Source organism: Staurois parvus, unplaced genomic scaffold (genome assembly GCF_062004578.1).
Source record: "Staurois parvus isolate SC_StPar_1 unplaced genomic scaffold, SC_StPar_1.0 ptg000235l, whole genome shotgun sequence".
Lineage (NCBI taxonomy): Eukaryota > Metazoa > Chordata > Amphibia > Anura > Ranidae > Staurois > Staurois parvus.
The window spans coordinates 6,169,764-6,188,250 of record NW_028318031.1 but is presented as its reverse complement, the minus strand read 5'-3'; the positions used below and the strand labels follow the sequence as shown (position 1 = coordinate 6,188,250).

The window sequence follows — 18,487 nt, the reverse complement described above, 5'->3', positions numbered from 1 at the left end:
CCACGGCGCTGTGAAGCACGGTGGTAGTTCATTCATTCTTCCTGTCAATATATCAGCTACTGTAGCTTGTACATCCCATACGGGCAAACAGATATACTGGCAGGTCTGCAGGAGACCTGCATGGCATCAGTGATCTGCTGATCGCTGGTGCAAAGCTTACCAGGTTCCTGCAGACAAAAATAATAAATTCACATTTTTTTTTACCTGCAAAATTATTTTTTAAGGTGAACTTATCTATTAACTATAGGTACATTGACATATACGTATGCAAAATTGAACAGCAGTATTTGAACAACAGAAATTCTATATTGTGTAACTATGTAATGCTATGATTTTATAAGACATTACTTTGGAGGGTGCTACTTTGATTTTTTACAAGTAATTGTCATTTAGTTGTATAGCATGTGTTACCCCAACTTATAAAAAGTTCTCTTTGCATTGCTTCCTTTGTGTGAAATCCCTGCCAGCCCCCCTGCTTTCCTATTTCAAACTGGCGACGCTAGGCATAGAAAAACATTCATCCCAGTATGGTCAGTTTTATTCTTTGCATTCTATTTGGGAGCATGGGAGCTGAGCCTGTCTGTACTTCAGGCTAGACAGACTTGTGCTGACATTCTGAGAAGATCAGTGTTCTGCTGTTTCTCCTGCTGACATGCCCCTTGCCCAGCTCCATGTAGTGCATTTCTGTCTCTGCATTTTACATTGGACTGTGTCTATGCTCTGTTCAGGCTGCTGCTGCCTTGCTCTCCCATCATCATCATCATCACAAGAAGTCTCCACCCCACCTCTCTAAGCCCCTTATACAGATGAAAACAGAGGTCATGTGATAACATAGAAAAAGAAATAAAGCATGTATTTAACTTTTTTTTAAATATATATACACACATTTGGCCTTGCATTTCTATTTTAAACTAAACAGGTATGTTTTACAAGATAAAGGTTTACATACTGTATACTTTCATCTTCTAATACCCATAACTACACTGGATAACACATTGGATGTATATAGTCCTTGATGTTCCATCTGCTTTTGATATTAGCCAGTTTGCACCTGCCAGTCACACAAATGATGTTTGCAGGCTTCACAATGTTCTTTATCATGTGGACCTTCTAATCTGCCATACGATTCTGGTTTCAAATCGTCATTTGGATCATGCATCCTATAAAATTTCTTTTGGATTTTAGTGACCACATTGTTGACAACTCTTTTAATATTTTCCTGTGTAATTTTGGGGATTTCAAATACATCAGCAGAGCAGGTTTTACATTCCTGCCGGAAAATCCTCATTTTTACAGTTCCATGTTTATAGATATTTTGGTTCATCAGGAACAATATATACACTTTTGATGATTTCCAGTGGTGTCTACATTTTGAACAATTGAATCTAAATAAAAGAGAGAAGAAAAAGCATGTCAGAGCGAGTTAATGTCACAGAGAAATATAACATATACACAGCAGACTCTAGTAAGAATCCACGTTTGTGTATTATATTAGGATCCACCAATCAAACTTCCCTTCCCCAGCAGAATGAAGATGAGGACCACTGTGCTCTGTTTGAGAGTAGAGCTCTATTTCTGCTGGTCTGACATATCCGCTACACAATCACAACTACTACAATGCTCATCCTTCCTACTGAATGAAGAGCTGTAGTTGTGTCTGACTGGTAAATAGATACAAAGGTATGTTATATTTACTTGTTTTAATCTTTTATTTTTACATTTCTTCAGTTACTGCTGGTTTCTGGTCTTGGCAAATGATGCCATACATCCCAGGAGTCTTCAGTTATCTCAGCTAAGCACACCTCCTGCCTGCATGCCTGAGATAAGGGCAGATAGATTCCAGGAAGTAAAGAGAGACACAGCAGCTCTGGTGGATCCTAGAGCTTCGGGGATAGTGGAGAGACACAGGAGAAATGGCAGCTGTGGTGTCACCGGAAACCAGAGGCATGGTGGCGGCACACATTTGCAGGCCTGAGGAAGGAGCTCTGGGATCCACCAGCATGGCCGAAAGTAGACGGAATACATGCTTCACAGCTTCTTGACCTGCACCACTAGGAGTTCTCTTTTTTTTCTTGGTAGAGTGCATGTGATCAGCACAGGGCCAATCAGCATTGTCCAGACAAAGGGTCAGGGGCGGACTGACAACTCATGGGGCCCCCGGGCAATAGGGGATCATGGGGCCCCTGTGTCCTTGCCCAAACTCACAATAGCCTATGAAAAAGGTACTAGGGGCATCTCATGGGGTCCCCTACTGACCCCAGGCCCTCAGGCAGTGCCCAAGTTTCCAAATGGTCAGTCCGCCCCTGGTCAGGGGTTTTGCATCCTCCTAGAACAGAAAGAAAGCTCCTCCTACAAGATTTAACTAGTGCTTGGCCAGACACTGATAGAAGTCACAAGACTGCTATATACTGCTGAAGAGAAAAGGTATTTAGCAGTTTATATTTAGTAAAATAATTGCATTTCCATTTTCTGTGTACTGTGGGAGACCAGATATAGTGAATGCAGGGTCGTGGGTTTATTAACACTTAAGTGTCCTCGGAACTTCCTACACTGGGATCCTATCCCAGCTTATGGACTTTTATAAGGACTTTGTGTCTTTTTTATGGACTTTTATAGTGAACTAACTTGCCCTTTTTTAAGTACACAACTGAACTAATTCCTAGCACTTCCCACCCCTACTGCTTTTTTCCAGGAAGAAAGTGCTACATGAATCATCTGCCCTTATTTAATATGGGCACAGCCAGAAATTCTAAAGTGTGTTTTTTAAAGTGGTTTCTCAGCAAAATAAAGCATGGAAACATGGATGGATGGGCACGTTTGCTTTAAATATTAAAAATTAGCTAAGTAGAATTTTTGGTTTGCGATGCTCACATGCAGTGCAGTTCCACTTTTAACATCTAAATGCATTGTTAATAAGCCATGTTCAATACCTGTTCATATTTTACTATAAATGTGCTACTACAAACATGCATGTGGTGTATTTACCCAGCAAATGTGTTCTGTGTATAATACAGTCCTCTATCCTGCTTTAGAAGATTTTCATCAACTATGAGTTTCCACTCATCTTTAATGTCCGCTTCCTTGATCTTATTCAAAAATTCTTCTTTCCACGCTGCCTCACTCATTTTCAAGTAATTTCTCTTGTTTTCTTCCTGGAGTAAAACAGAACATAAGCATTACATTTCCAAAAGATGTGTGTAAAAGATTTAAACAGGGCAGCAGGATAATTCATCTCCTACCCTGTCAATCTTGGGTATATTTGCCTGCCTGGGGGCAACCATTATCAATGCCTTACCTTTAAGGTGAGAAGACTAATTCCTGTCTTAAATTGATACAACTTGTTAATCTCTATCAAGGGCATCACCATAGAAAATTGTGTGACTGCTATGGAGCCCAGCAGCATTGGGGGCCCAACACTAGCTGGCTTTATAGCAATTTAATATAGGGGTGGACTGACAACTCATGGGGCCCCTGGGCAATAGGGGATCATGGGGCCCCGTGTCCTCGCCCACACTCAAACCACACCCAAAACAGCCTATGAAAGGTACCAGGGGCATCTCATGGGGCCCCCTACAGGCCCCGGGCCCTCAGGCAGTGCCCGAGTGCTCGATTGGTCAGTCCGCCCCTGGTGGCAACTGCATTTAACAACTAAATATGGATAAGCTGAATATATATGTTGTGTGCAAACCTCTAAAATATGTTAGAAAAGCTGAAATTTCTATAATTAGGGAGATTGCCTTTTAGAGGCAGAATGAAGGCAAAGAGCCCCTTGGTTTTGTTATGGGACTCCATCACATATATTGATACTCCTGGTTTCTATTGCTCTTTAGACAGTGTATTGAATTACAACTTCACGTAAAATGTAATGCTATTTACTATTTACTGACATCAAGTGACGATATTGCTGCTCATTAGTTAAAGTGAGTGTTGTCACCCTAAGACAAAAACTTAATTACTGGCAGGATCACCAGGTAAAAATAAAGGAAAAAAATAACTAAAAAGAGAAAACTTCAATATCTAAGTGCTGGTAAACTATGTAAAATGTAATACTAATTATAAAAGGCTGATATCGAGTGACAATACTGCTGCTCAATAGTTAAAGTGAGTGTTGTTACCCTAAGACAAAAACTTAATTGCTGGCAGGATCACCAGGAAAAAATAACTAAAAAGAGAAAACTAATGCAGCTTCAATATCTAATTGCTGGTAAACTTCGAACCTCTTCTTAGGCCAGCAGGACATGATGTCACTCATGTGCAGGAGGACATCATTCCAGCACTCAGAAACCAGCCCAGTGCTGTAAGATGAACACCAGAAAAGACAGCATGCAGCAGGTAGGGGCATTTAACTGAAGAAAAGACAGTGCACATCTCTTCTGCAATAAATGCCTGTCTGCTCGCTGTTTCTTACAATGGAACTTCAGTTCTGCTAGAATAAAAATCCAAAAAGTGCTGTCGTTTAATTTCCTGCTATCTTGCTTCAGATAACAGAATGATGAAAGGACAACATGAAATGATAAAGTTTGAACTTATAATATATAGCAGCAAAATCAACAATCTGCTGGAGTTTATGTCACAGATCTTCTACAGGGACATGATTATATGCATACATATACTTCATGTAATTGTAACTACATGCACACTGAGAGTAGAAGTGTGAATTAAACTAAAAATAATTAGAAAGCAAAACCAAAGTTAGCAAATATTGTAACTGTCAAGCCCACGTAAATACGTATGTAAATGAAGTAAATATAATGGCTGTATACAATAATTACATGAACAGAGCAGGCTTTCTATAAATTCATATTAGATCTCACTTACCCTTCTGATGGTTAGGAATGGTACATGCACACCAGAAAATCAGCTGTTATATACAGTAGGTTTTAGCATCATCATACCAGTATCTCCTCCCATCCTTCTGTCATCTGTAGTATGACTTCGGGAAAATGAAACTAGCAGCTTTCAGTTTTCCAATGCTCTAATGTTGTTTGCAATGTTGAAAATGCAATGTTAGGAATTTCCTAGCACAATTCAACCTGCCACTACCTAATAAACAGTATATATCTTTATATCTGCTGTAGAGACATTACACAGCATGATCCTTCCATGGTAAGGATGTATGTGAATAATTTACTGTTCTTCACAATGTGTTGGCATTATAGAAGATATTTAAAAAATGAGTGTGTGCATTGAAAGGTTGTCGATAGCCCCTGGCTATCAGTCTTTATCAGGCTGTTGAAGGTACGACGCGTCGGGGAGATTGACTTCATCTCAGAAAAGACAACAGACATACACATACACACAGTGATAGTTGAAATCAATCTCTCAAGTTTATTAGTGGGAAGAAAATTAATATAACAGAAAAAAAGAAAGGTGGGGGCACAGAGTATCAAAAAGCTGAGTTGTCAGTAATTGATTGGCTGAATACAAAAAGACAACATTGACGTCAATTCTGAAAAATAATGAGAAGCGGAGTTTCACTTTCCCAGGAATAAAAGTTTCTAAATTGTTTTAAAACACTTATCTACTACATACAATAGAATCTCGCTAGATACTTGTCAAGGCTAGAAACATGACTTTTTCAGGCCTTGAAATCAGTTACAAATATCCAATAATTATTTTCCCATGGGACAGAAGTATTTGACTTTTAATTATATCATAACAGAAACAGGTGCTGTTAGTACAAAGAAATAATTGGATACTATCTCCATCTCTACCAAGGCTAAGATAAGAAATAGAAGAAGAATATTGTGAGTACAGTTCTGTAACACATAACTGACATAGCATATTTTCATTAACTCATTCTGGGTATAATACAAAACAATTAATCAACATGTTAGTACAAAATGGAGCGGGGGAAAACAAAATGACAGACCTAAAAGACATACATTTCCCTTCATGCATGAGCACATTTTAAATAATACTATAATTATATAGCACATTCAATTTTGCAGCACTTTACATGTACAGTGTACATTCACATTAGTCCCTGCCCTCAAGGAGGTTTCAATCCAAGACTTTATCTCATGCACACATACTAGGCCAATTTATCTACCAGCGTGTCTTTCAAGTATGAGAGAAACAATTGAGTACTGTTTGTGATACTTTTTTTATTTGCACTAACATACAATTCTGAGGACAAGCTTTCGGGGAGTGTCCCCTTCTTCAAGGTCCAAACAGTACTATACAAATCACACAGTTTTAGCAGAATGTTAGAAGAGATGGAAAAAAAAAAGAGGCTAGAGATAAGACACAGCAAAAGCAAAGGAGGGGGGAGGGGGGGAATACAGCACTCACATCACAGAAGTAGTCACGCTTGAGCTGATAGTCATAAAACTGTTGGATAGTGGTTGAGGAATCCCATGTCCAAATTAAGGCCGTTATCTCTTGTGTCAAATAGAATTATCATTCTTAGTTCAAAAGTTTTTCTTTCCTGAATGGATTTGAAATTTCCTTTAAGAACTAAAATATTGAGGTCTCCCATTGTGTGGTCTCCCATTTTTTTCCATCTCTTCTAACATTCTGCTAAAACTGTGCGATTTGTATAATACTGCTTGGACCTTGAAGAAGGGGACACTCCCCGAAACCTTGTCCTCAAAATTGTATGTTAGTGCAAATAAAAAAAGTATCACGGACAGTACTCAATTGTTTCTGTCACAAATGCACTAATACGGCTACAATCACCTCAAGTATGAGAGGAAACCCAAACAAGCACAGGAGAACATACATACTCCATGCAGATAGTGACTTGAACAGGACCCAAACTGGGGAACCCAGTTCTGCAGGGCAGAATTACTGTGAATTTTTTTGTATCTTATCCGAAGTAGACATGCATGTTTTTTTTCTTATTTTAATGCTTTTTTTGTATGCGTTTTTTTCATATATTTATATTTAAATTTTGATTATTTACAAATGTGGCTTCATAGCCCATATCTTCTTGGGATATTTACTCACTTTTATCTCTGTTTGTTATTATAGTTTACATTTATAATTTTTTGACAATTTATTTTTATCCATTTATTCTTTTTCCCTTTCTTTGTTTCTCCTTTTATCCCACTTCACTTTCCTTTTTCCTTTTCTTCCTTGCTTGTTGTTCTCTGAGATCACTACTTTTGATACAATGGTTTTATATGTCTTGTTACAATGTATTAGTAGGCGTACCATCAGGATTCAAGAGTGCTGATTAGAACAGGTGTTCTTTATTATCTAAGACCTATATAAGACAGCATTTTTGTTGTTTTCTTTATTATGATTAAGCATGAGATCGTGTGAAACGCGTTAACAAGTCCTGTATTTATATCCTGGTGTTTTGTGTGTCCTATGGATCAATAAATACACACTATATTCATCTATCCTCCAGTGTGCGGCTGACCCTTCTTCCTGTTGCATCGTGTGTGGTGGCGAGTCAGAGCCTGCATCTGTTGTGGATTGAGCTGGATTGTTTGCCTTAGCGGTATACCTTTGTTCTTTTGAGGGCAGAATTACTAACCACATTGTGCTGCCCTCTATGCTGTAATGATACTAAGAAAGCAGAGATCAGTGGCATACTTACCTAGGTCCTAGGTGGATGGAGCATCAGTCCGATGCTGCATGTGTCCCCCACCGGATCTAAGACTGATTCACACATGTGCGGTGCGAATTGAAGCTCAGGTTTACAGCTTATTCACACAGTAGTTGTACAGAGGTTCAGGTCAGGTTTACATCAGGTTTAGGACAGGATTAGGTCAGGATTTTATCCTGTTAACACATATGCAGTTTAGAAAAGGTTCCCATAGAAGTCAATAGCCTGTAATCCGCACTTCAACCTGAAGGTACTGCTCAGAAATTGTGCATGACTCTTTTTCAAACCGCACTGAGTCTGCACCGCCAGTGCACCGGAAATACTATATGTGAACAGGCACCATAGGAAGCAATGTTATTTCACATGTCATGCGGATTGGATGTGGTTTAAACCTCATCCAATCTGCATATATGTGAACCAGCACTGAGAACTGAGCAATCAAAGGCCACTGATTGCTCAGTTCTCTGTGAGCAGAGAGCTGGTCACTGTCAATATCAGTGTTGCTGATCACAAGAGACATTTAAAGTGTTAGAACACCTAATTTTGTAAAAATAAGAAAGATAGATTGAAGGGTACAAATAACAATAACAAATGTCCCCTTGATGTTTTTCATACTACATATATTCACAGCTTCATTTTCTTAACAGCATACATATTACAAAGTGGTTGGTTTGGCAGTTTTGCATCATTTTATGATTGCATGCTATAGGCTCATAAGCTGGAGTATTCACTTAAATTGTTCAATCAAAAGGTGAATAATACAAATGTTTTACAACCCTGTGGGCACACAATGGCCACTCAATTATTTTAGGCTTGGTTCACACCTATGTGTTTTTTGGTGCATTTTGCAGAAACTCTACAGTCCATTTAACATGGTTTCCTCAAGATCTAGTTCATATCTAGGCATTTTGACTGCTGCATTTTTTGGAAAAGGTCAAGGACTTTTCCTGCAGCAGAATGTGTTTTGCGTGTACTGGACTTCAATGGACCTGTCCCAAGTAAGTAAGCAAGTGTTGTGTTTTTGATGTGTTATTGATACATTTTTAATGCCTTTTTCCTTTTTTTTTGGCTAATAAAAAAGTATGACAGCTTTCTTCATGTAGTGCAGCTTTGATGCGACTTTACACTTTCTGGCACTCAAGTAGCATCAAAGTCACATTAAAGTAGTGCAGGAACCTATATGTGTTCACAGTCATATTTTAGGGTTAAGGCTAAAGCTTAAGGTTAGGTTTAAGGGCTAGGGATAGGGTTAAGGGCTGCGGTTAAATGTTACGGTTAAAGGATAGGGTTAGGTTTAACTGGTTGCCGTCCAGCCACAGTGTTTTTACTGCGGCAGGGCGGCATCGCTGCTCAGAATCATGTTTTTAAACGTCATTCTGCAAAACAGGTAGGGAGCGCGCGCGCCCTACCTGTGCCGCTGATCGTGGCCGCGGGTGTCAATCACCGGGTCCCGGCCGGTCACTGACAGGGAGCACTGCTCCCTGTCAGTTCCGAGCACGCTGATCCTGAGAGAAGAGTTTATCTTTCGGGATCAGCGTGTTCCTGTGAAGCACACACCCCCTAGTAAAACACTCCCCTCACACAGTTAACCCTTTCATTACCTAAAAAAAGTTAACCCCTTCCTCCCCAGTGCCATTAGTACAGTGTCAGTGTTTTTTTTGTGCACTGATCACTGTATTGGTGTCACTGGGGATGTCAGTGACCCCAAGTCAGTTCCCTCCCAGTGTCAGAATGTCCGCCGCAGTCCCGCAGTCCCACCATAAGTCGCTGATCGCTGCCATTATTAGTATAAAAAAATTAAAAAATCCAGTATCTATACCGCCATTTGTAAACGCTATAACTTTCACATAAACCAATTGATTTATACGTATTGGGATTTTTTTTAGCAAAGACATACACAGGCACAGAATACATTTTGGCCGAAATTTATGATGAAATTTGATTTTTAAATTTTTTTACTGGACATGTTTTATAGCAAAAAATCCAAAATATTGTTTTTTTCTCAAAATTGTCAGCCTTTTTTTTATAGAGCAAAAAATAAAAAACGCACAGGCGGTCAAATACCACCGAAAGAAAGCTCAATTTGTGTGAAAAAAGGATGTAAATTTAATTTGGGTACAGTGTTGCATGAACACGCAATTGTCAGTTAAAGTAACGCAGTGACGTAACACAAACTGCTTCTGTAACCGCTTCCTGACTGCCCTGTAGCAGAAATACTGCTACAGAGCGGCATGGGTGCACAATATCGCACAGTGATTCGCACTCCCGCGGTTTTCCCAGATAGCGTCAGATTGCCTGTCAGTACACCAGTCATCACATTTAACCCCTTGATTGCCAGGAACACGCTCATGCACAATAAACCTCCATTGCTAGTATAGTGTCTGAACGGATCAATATCTTTGATCAGATCAGCACTATACCAGCGTTCACATTAGTATAGTTTCCCCAAAATGCAGCGTTAGCGGTATCAGCCCCAGCACCTGCCAGCACCTGCATTTAGCCCCTACGCTTACCCCCCCCTTCTCCCCCAGCAAGTGCAGTGCCAATAGGTCACTGTCTCTTGATATATTACACACAAAACTGCAGTGTTCGCAGAATCAGACCTGATCTCTGTTAGCACTAGTCAGTAAATTTTGATGACTCTCATATGCAGCAGAGTGCCAGTACTAGTGCCACGCTACCTTTTGGTGAACTGGCGAGTACTAGTGGCCTAGTACATCTTGGTCTTTCACATATCTCTTAGATTGTAAGCTCCCAAGACCAGGCCCTCCTAACCCTCTTGAATTAAACTGTATTGTTCTGTATTGTCTCCCGTTATATTGTAGCGCTGAGCAAACTGTTGGCACCATAAATCCTGTATAATAATAATAATACCAGCACTGCAGTATGACTTGGCGACGTGGTGAGTCCCATAAGTGCAGTACAAGCTGGTGCTGTGGCGAGCACAAGTATTGTCCCGTAAACACAAAGAATTCACACACAGGCCCATAGAGCTCCTAGTATCATTCCGGATGTGCTTGCAAATCCCGATTGACAGCCCACAAATTCTGCAGCACCCTACTTCCCCCATTCACTGCCCAACCCAGAATTCAGGTGGAAATAGCAAATTTAACTACTCCTCTTGATTTTTGGAGCTGTTTTTCATGGAATATCTGTATGCGTTGATTGTGGATCAAAGCAATTTATATGCACAACAATTTATTGTCTCCAACCCAAATTCAAACCTTGCCAGACCAGTCGCATGGAAACTCATTATGGTTTTCGAATTTACATTTTGTGGGGCCTAACCCTCAACATGTGCATTACTAAAAAAATGAATTGCGGTTGTATTGGTCCACAGACCCAATTCATCATATGCCCATGTTCTCTGCGGCCATGGCTAGGCATAGATATTAGAGTATAATGTGTTTTATGCATTTCAATGACAACACACTCTGTCGTTTTCAGAGTGACCCTGAATTTGACCGGCTCCACAAAATTCGGCCCCTCATAAATCACCTTACTCAAAAATTTGCAGATGTCTATACTCCCCAGCAAAACATTTGCGTTGATGATGTCCCTCATTAATTTTTCTGGCCGCCTTGCATTCAAACAATTTCTCCCCAGCAAGTGTGTCAGATATGGGGTCAAGATGTATAAGACCAGTGAGAGGGCAACAGGCTATACATATAAGTTTCAGATTTATGAGGGAGCTCCCCCCTGGATGCCCAGACTACATGGGGGCAGTGGCAAGATAGTTTAGGACTTGGTGTCATCCTTTTTCCATATGGGGTACCACTTATATGGACAATTTTTATTCAAGCATGGCACTATTTAGACATTTGTACAGTCTTGGAATTGGTGCATGTGGCATGGTGAGAATCACCGGGGCTTCCCCCATTGGTTTGTCAATACCCATCTTAGAAAGGTGGAAAAAGCTTGCTTGAGAAATGAGGATGTCATTCAGCTGCAGTACCGCCGTGTGTATTCTGAGAGCAACAGGGTGTTGCTCTCAGAATATACATAAGTATGTGCGTGCAGTGCTGCTGGATGAGATTTTTCATCCGCAGTTAAAAAAAAGAGCATATATGCCAAAGCATGGGGGCCTAGGGTGGCCAGCGGATGGATGGCCCCTATGCTTCCGCATATATACTTTATAATATTTTTTGGCACATTTCATCTGTGTCCACCATTAGAAGTGGGTGGATGCAGGGTACCTTGAAGAAGTCACGAGGGATGTGACGCAACGCGTCGGTACGTCATTTCTGATGCGAGTTGACGCATTTCCGGTTGCAGCGGCCATCTTGGTATACCCAGTTACCATGCAGTACACCCATAGGAAGTGGTGACAGATGTTTTTGAACTGGATATACATGTGAGTGCAATGTGAATTGTTTGTTTGGTTTTATCAAATAAAATACTGAACAATGGAAGGTTTTTTGCTTTTTATCTCATACATATTACCTTGAGCGGAGGTGGAGTGGATAAGGTGCGGCTTATAGAGGAGGAATTGTTTTATTATATCCCATGGTCCCTGTGATGAGAAGTGGAATCCAGAGGACCTGACACTGTCAATTATAGCCTTTTGGCCCTGTGTGGGTCAGGGTGTGGAGGTGAGCGGGCATTGCTGCCATTAGAGGATTGGTGTTTGCTTTTCCACTAGAGTGAAGATCACGTGGGCACCATCACGTTTTGCATGGACTTCATATTTTGATATTTCACTCATGAATTTTGTTTTATTTTTCATGGATTATAATTAATATTATTGAGTATAATCACCATCAGTTTTGGAGTGTTCACATTATTAGAGATTGGTTCACTGTATATTATTTATTTATTTATAATATTGGATATTTCACTGAGCACTAATGTTGTTTATATTTAGTTAATTATTATTTAATATGCACTAGGTTAACATATATTGATATAGTGCTTTACTAACATTTGAGCACATACTTAATGGTATATATTTAGTTATTTATATGCACTAGGTTAATACATATTGATATAGCGCTTCACTATTTACTAAAATTATTTGAACACATACTTAATGGTATAAGTTAAGTGGCAGCAGTTATAAGTAGGTCTATTAACACCCATTAAAAGCGCAGGAGGATATCTACAATTGTAATTAGCTGCAGGATTGCTTTTACAATCAGAAGGAGAAGATGCCCCCCTCCCCCCCCGCCTTCCACGGCCTTCTCGAGCAGTCCCTTGCCATCAGCGTAACCTGAGAATGCAGCTGGTCTTGCTGCCAGATGACCATACAGCTGATTGGAGACCGGAATGGTGCCAATCATCTCTATAGTCTAAGAAATTGGAAGCTACTAGCATTTCATATGATCAGATCGATCTTGGCGAGATTAGATAATGTAAGAGCAGAGGAGATATCTAGAGTCTGATAGACCCAAGATTTCTCAAAAAAGAATATATGAATATGCACATTGAAGTTTTTGGGGGATATTTGCATTCCCTGTGATAGCATTAAAAAAAAAAAAAAACAATGAAAGGGACAGTGTAAAAATTAAAAATATCAAAATAACTTAAAAAAAAAGCACCCTCGCCCCACGCGCGTGCAAGCGTTGACCCTGTGCCAGTATGTAAACAGCGGTTGCACCATGCATTTGAGGTATCGCCATGAACGTCAGATCAAGGGCAGTAATTCTAGCACTAGACTTCCTCTGTAAATCTAAAATGGTAGCTTGTAAAGGCTTTTAAAGCATTGCCTATGGATATTAAAAATGTATGCAGTTTGTCGCCATTACACGGGGCATGCACAGTTTTAAAGCATGTCATGTTTGGTATCTATTTACTCGGCATACCATCATCTTTTATACTTTACCAAATAATAGGGCAATATATTGTGTTGTTGTGCATTAAAAGTAAAAAAAAGTATATTTTTTAAACAATTCGCTGCACAAGTACTATGTGACATAAAAAATTGCAGCACCCACATTTTATTCACTAGGGTGTCTGCTTAAAAAAATATATATGATGTTTGGGGGTTCAAAATAAATTCCTAGCAAAAATACAGATTTTTTTCATGTGAACAAAAAGTGTGAGAAAAGGCTTGGTCTTCAGGTGATTAGACGAGTGAATGATGTGTGGCTTAAACTTCTAATGCTGGGCATAAAATGCCCCCACTCCCCCAAAACGACCCCTTTTTGGAAAGTGTACACCCCAAACTATTTGCTGAGAGGCTTGTTGAATCAATAGAAGAATTTATTATTTTACCACAAGTTTTTGGAAAATGACAAAAAAAATTTTTTACATAAAATTGTCACTTAAATGATTTATTGCTCACACATGCCATGGTTGTATGTGGAATTACTCCCCAAAATACATTATGCTATGTCTCCTGGGTATGGGGATACCACATGTAAGAGACTTTTTGGCAGTCTAGCCAAGTACAGGACCTCAAAATCCAATAAGCACCTTCAGGCTTTGAAAGGTCTTTATTTCCTCATTACACTTCCTGACTACCTATCACAGTTTCGGAGACCCTGAAATGCCAGGATAGCACCTAACCCCCCACCCCAAATGGAAAATGCAAAATAATCACCATGGGGTGTCTACTTTCCAAAAAGGGGTCATGGGGGGGGCCTCCAAAACTGTGGTAGGTAGTGATTAAGTGAAATGAGGAAGTTACGCATCTTCAGGCTTTCAAAGTGGTCATTGGATTTCAGGCTCCTGTATACGGCTAGGCTCCCAAAAAGTCTCACACATGTGGTATCCCGTAATCCAGGCATGTCCAAAGTCCGGCCCGCGGGCCAATTGCGGCCCGCGTTCCGGACTGAAACGGCCCCACAGGTGAGCTACCCAAATATATAACTTACGGCCCCCGGTAGTGATTCCCTGAAAGCTACTGAGGACTCCAGCGATCTCTAGCTGCGGCACTTGACATCATCAGCTGGCGCAGGAAGGAGAGCCCAAATCTCGCGACGTCCGAGATCTCGTGAGATTTGGGCTTTCCTTCTCTGTGTGCCGGCTGATGACGTCAATTCCCGCTCGACAGATCCCTGGAGTCCTCAGTGGCGTTCGCAGAATCACTAGTGGAGGGCCGTAAGTTATATATTGGGCACCTCATCTGTGGGGTCCGGAACGTGGGCCGAGGGATCCCAGGTGGTGCGCAGGGAATTACTACTTGGGCTACCATTTATCAATTTGGGCTATAATGGATTGGTGCTCAGGATCGCTTGACGTCATCAGACAGTGCAAGGAGAAACAAAGCCCAAATCTCGCAACCTCCGAGATCTCGCGAGATTTGGGCTTTCCTTCTCCCTGTGCTGGCTGATGACGTCAAGTCCAACGGCAAGAGAGTGCTGAGCCTCCACACAAAGCCACAAGGGCCACCATTAAGGCAGAATATTAAAAGAAGTAAAAAAAAACACAGACAACACACTGACAGGCAGGCTGGGCTGTGCTCAGGATACATTAAAGCAGACAAGGGAGCATATAGGAATCTGGTAGCAAGCTGTAATACCCTTCATTAACCCCTGACTGTCCATCACTGTGCTATAATGCCATGATTATCTGATTTGTTACTATTGCACAGCCTGCTATTGTCTGCCTGTGTTACAGTATCCTATCTTTGCTGTTCCACCCTCTGCTCCTCGTAGTCTCTACATAACTTCTCCCCTTCTGGCCAATTTTTATAATGGCAACTACAAATAAGAAACGAAAAGTTGACAGTGAGGGCCGCCGCATCCAGGACAGGTGGAAAGTGGAATATTTTTTCACTGAAATACGAAATCACTGTGTTTGTCTGATATGCCAAGAGACTGTGGCTGTTTATAAGGAATTTAATATCAAGAGACACTACCAGTCGAGACATAGCACATACGACAAGCTAACAGGGCGCGACCGCAGTGAAAAGTTGAAGCAACTTGAAGCTGTTTTAATGTCACAACAGCGATTTTTTACAAGAGCCCGTGAATCAAATGAAAATGCCACAAAGGCTAGCTATGAGGTGGCAGCGTTAATTGCTAAAAATTGCAAATCTTTTGCTGAGGGTGAGTTTATCAAAGAATGTGTCATAAAAATGGTGCAGAATATCTGTCCCGAGAAGAAGCAAGAGTTTGCCAACATTTGCCTGGCTCGTAACACTGTAGCAAGGAGAATTGAAGAAATTTCATCAGATATTAAGAGACAGTTAACGTCAAAAGGAGTTGATTTTGACTTCTTTTCATTAGCCTGTGATGAAAGCACGGACCTCTCTGACACAGCTCAGTTGCTGATTTTTCTGAGAGGGATGGACCATGAAATGAATGTGACTGAGGAGCTGCTTGACCTCCAGAGCCTTAAGGACCAAACAAGAGGAAAAGATTTATTTGTCTCTGTTAGTTCTGCCATAGATGACATGAAACTGCCTTGGAACAAGGTTACTGGGATTATTACTGATGGGGCACCTGCCATGACTGGTGAACGAAGTGGATTATCAACCCTAATCTGTAACAAGGTGATTGAAGAAGGAGGCAACGCTATCAAACTTCATTGTATCATTCATCAACAAGTTCTCTGTGCTAAACATCTCAAATATGATCATGTTATGAAACTGGTGCTAAAGACCATTAATTGCATCCGCTCTAAAGCCCTGTGCCACCGCCAGTTTAAACAGTTTTTACTGGATATCCAGGCTGAATACGAAGATGTTTTATATCATAATGATGTAAGATGGCTCAGTCGGGGGTCTGCACTGCAGCGTTTCTACTCTCTCAGAAAGGAAATTGGAGAGTTCTTGGAAACAAAGGGACAACCGATGCGAGAACTATCTGATCCTATTTGGCTGGCTGATTTGGGGTTTCTAGTCGACATAACAAAGCATCTGAATGTACTGAACACGAGTCTTCAGGGCAAAGATGGAGCAGTGAACCAGCTTTATTCACACCTCAAAGCCTTTGGAACAAAGCTGCAACTTTTCCTAAGGCATTTGTCACAAACGCAGCCCAATACTGTTCACTTTTCAGCATTGCAGGAAATAATGAACAGTTTTCCACAGGATGATATCAGTGCACAAACGAGCAGGTATGCAGCGGACATCGCATCTCTGGCTGGGGAGTTTAAACGGCACTTTCAAGATTTTGCAGCTATTGAAAAGGAGATCAGCATTTTCTCCTCTCCATTCTCTGTTGACCCCGACAATGCTCCAGATCAGCTGCAGCTCGAGCTCATTGAGCTGCATTGTGACAGCGAGTTACGCAGTCGTCACCAACAGCTCTCTCTTGTGAACTTTTACCGCCAACTGGATAAGAGCCGGTTTCAAGAGATTCGAACATTGGCTAAGAAAATGTTGAGCTTGTTTGGCTCAACATATTTGTGTGAGAAGACATTCTCTGTTATGAACTTTAGCAAGAACCGTGTGAGGACAAGACTAAGTGACTCTCACCTGCGTGACATTTTGCGCATCAAAACCACGGCCTTTGAACCAGACCTAGTCTATGTGCTGCAGTCCAGATCTCAGTTTCACCCTTCACATTAGTGCAGGCAAGTTTTTTTTTCAATTGAGAGGAATACATTGTAAAATCTCAGTTAATTTCAGTTGGTCTAAATCAGTTCTAAATATATTTGAACACATGTATACTTGGTGTTATGTTCCTGTTCACATTTTTTGAACTTAAAAGTTGACAGACAACCTTCATACTTTGTGTAATGTACTTTCTAATGTTCCTGACATATTTCAGCTTCCTGTTTTTTTTTAGATTAAAGGCAGAGTGATTTAACACCTGTTTAGATTTGTCATCCAAGTCACAAAATGAAAAGTATGCCGTTTTCAATAAACTTTTGCATAAAATAGTTCATTTGCATTTAATTTTAATGGTTCATCAGAATGTCGGGCAAAATGGTCGGCCCTCGCACATGTTCACTTCATCAAATCTGGCACTCTTCCAAAAAAGTTTGGACACCCCTGGCTTAGGGTGTCTACTTTCCAAAAAGGGGTCATTTGGGTGTTTGTACTGTCCTGGTATTTTAGCACTTCAAGAAATGTGATAGGCAGTCAGAAAGTAAAAGCTGTGTAAATTCCATTATCTATACCATAGTTTGTAGATGCTATAACTTTCACACAAAGCAATCAATATACACTAATTGGGATTTTTTTGCCAAAAACATGTAGCAGAATACACTTTGGCCTAAATTTATGAAGAAATTTTAGTTTTTGGGATATTTTTTATGACAGAAATGAGAACATTTTTTTCAAAATGTTTGGTATTTTTTTGTTTATAGCGCGAAAAATAAAAGCACACAGGTGATCAAATACCACCAAAAGAAAGCTCTATTTGTGTGAAAAAAAGGACATAAATTTAATTTATGTACAGTATTGCATGACTGTGCAATTGTCAGTTAAACTAGTACAGCGCTGTATAGCAAAAAATGGCGTAAATTGCAGTATCTACAGTATACCATAGTTTGTAGACGCTATATCTTTCACACAAAGCAATCAATATACACTTAGTGTGATTTTTTTCACCAAAAACATGTAGCAGAATACATTTTGGCCTAAATTTATGACAAACTTTAAGTTTACTATATATTTTTTATAGTCGATAGTAAAAATATAGTTCTCCTTCAAAGTCTTTAGTCTTTTTTTGTTTAAAGCGCAAAAAATAAAAAGTGCACAGGTGATCAAATACCACCAAAAGAAAGCTCTATTTGTGTGAAATTGTGTGAAATTGTGTGGTTAATTACTAGTGCTAGTGCTATTACCAATGTGTTTAAGTTATAAGGAAAGTCAAAAACATATTTCTCTATTTCCATGAAGGTCAAGTTAAAATAAGCCAGCAGTTTTGTCACCTGCATTCAGATGGAGAGATTTCTCTTCAATTTCATTTCAATACACCAGTGGTCTCCAGATGCGGCCCTTTGCTTGCTTTTATCCAGCCCTTAAGGCACTATTTCACCCAATGACACCAGCGAATGGGCGCAATTTCTCCCAATAACATCAAAGATAGTGCA

General features: G+C 40.2%; 2 protein-coding genes across 2 annotated transcripts; one reads left to right on the top strand and one right to left on the bottom strand.

The window, feature by feature from the left end:
- Positions 1-834: 834 nt before the first annotated feature.
- LOC149460107 (receptor-transporting protein 3-like) lies at positions 835-3,147 on the bottom strand. Its single transcript, XM_089680174.1, has 2 exons — positions 2,986-3,147; positions 835-1,385 (listed from the first exon to the last, which is right to left on the bottom strand). Exons 1-2 carry the CDS (start codon positions 3,123-3,125, stop codon positions 1,037-1,039), a joined length of 489 nt encoding a protein of 162 aa, XP_089536300.1. The 5' UTR covers positions 3,126-3,147; the 3' UTR covers positions 835-1,036.
- A 12,047-nt stretch (positions 3,148-15,194) lies between these two features.
- On the top strand, positions 15,195-17,015 carry LOC149460106 (general transcription factor II-I repeat domain-containing protein 2-like). The gene has a single exon (XM_089680167.1). It carries the CDS (start codon positions 15,195-15,197, stop codon positions 17,013-17,015), a length of 1,821 nt encoding a protein of 606 aa, XP_089536293.1.
- The last annotated feature ends 1,472 nt before the right edge of the window (positions 17,016-18,487 follow it).

What these genes read in the sequence shown, in the direction of transcription:
- LOC149460107 (XM_089680174.1), bottom strand. Translation starts at nt 3,125, where the DNA reads ATGAGTGAGGCAGCGTGGAAAGAAGAATTTTTGAATAAGATCAAGGAA. An exon ending in ACACAGAACACATTTGCTGG is followed by an intron (nt 1,386 to 2,985) that starts GTAAATACACCA and finishes TCTTTTATTTAG; the next exon opens with ATTCAATTGTTCAAAATGTA.
- LOC149460106 (XM_089680167.1), top strand. Translation starts at nt 15,195, where the DNA reads ATGGCAACTACAAATAAGAAACGAAAAGTTGACAGTGAGGGCCGCCGC.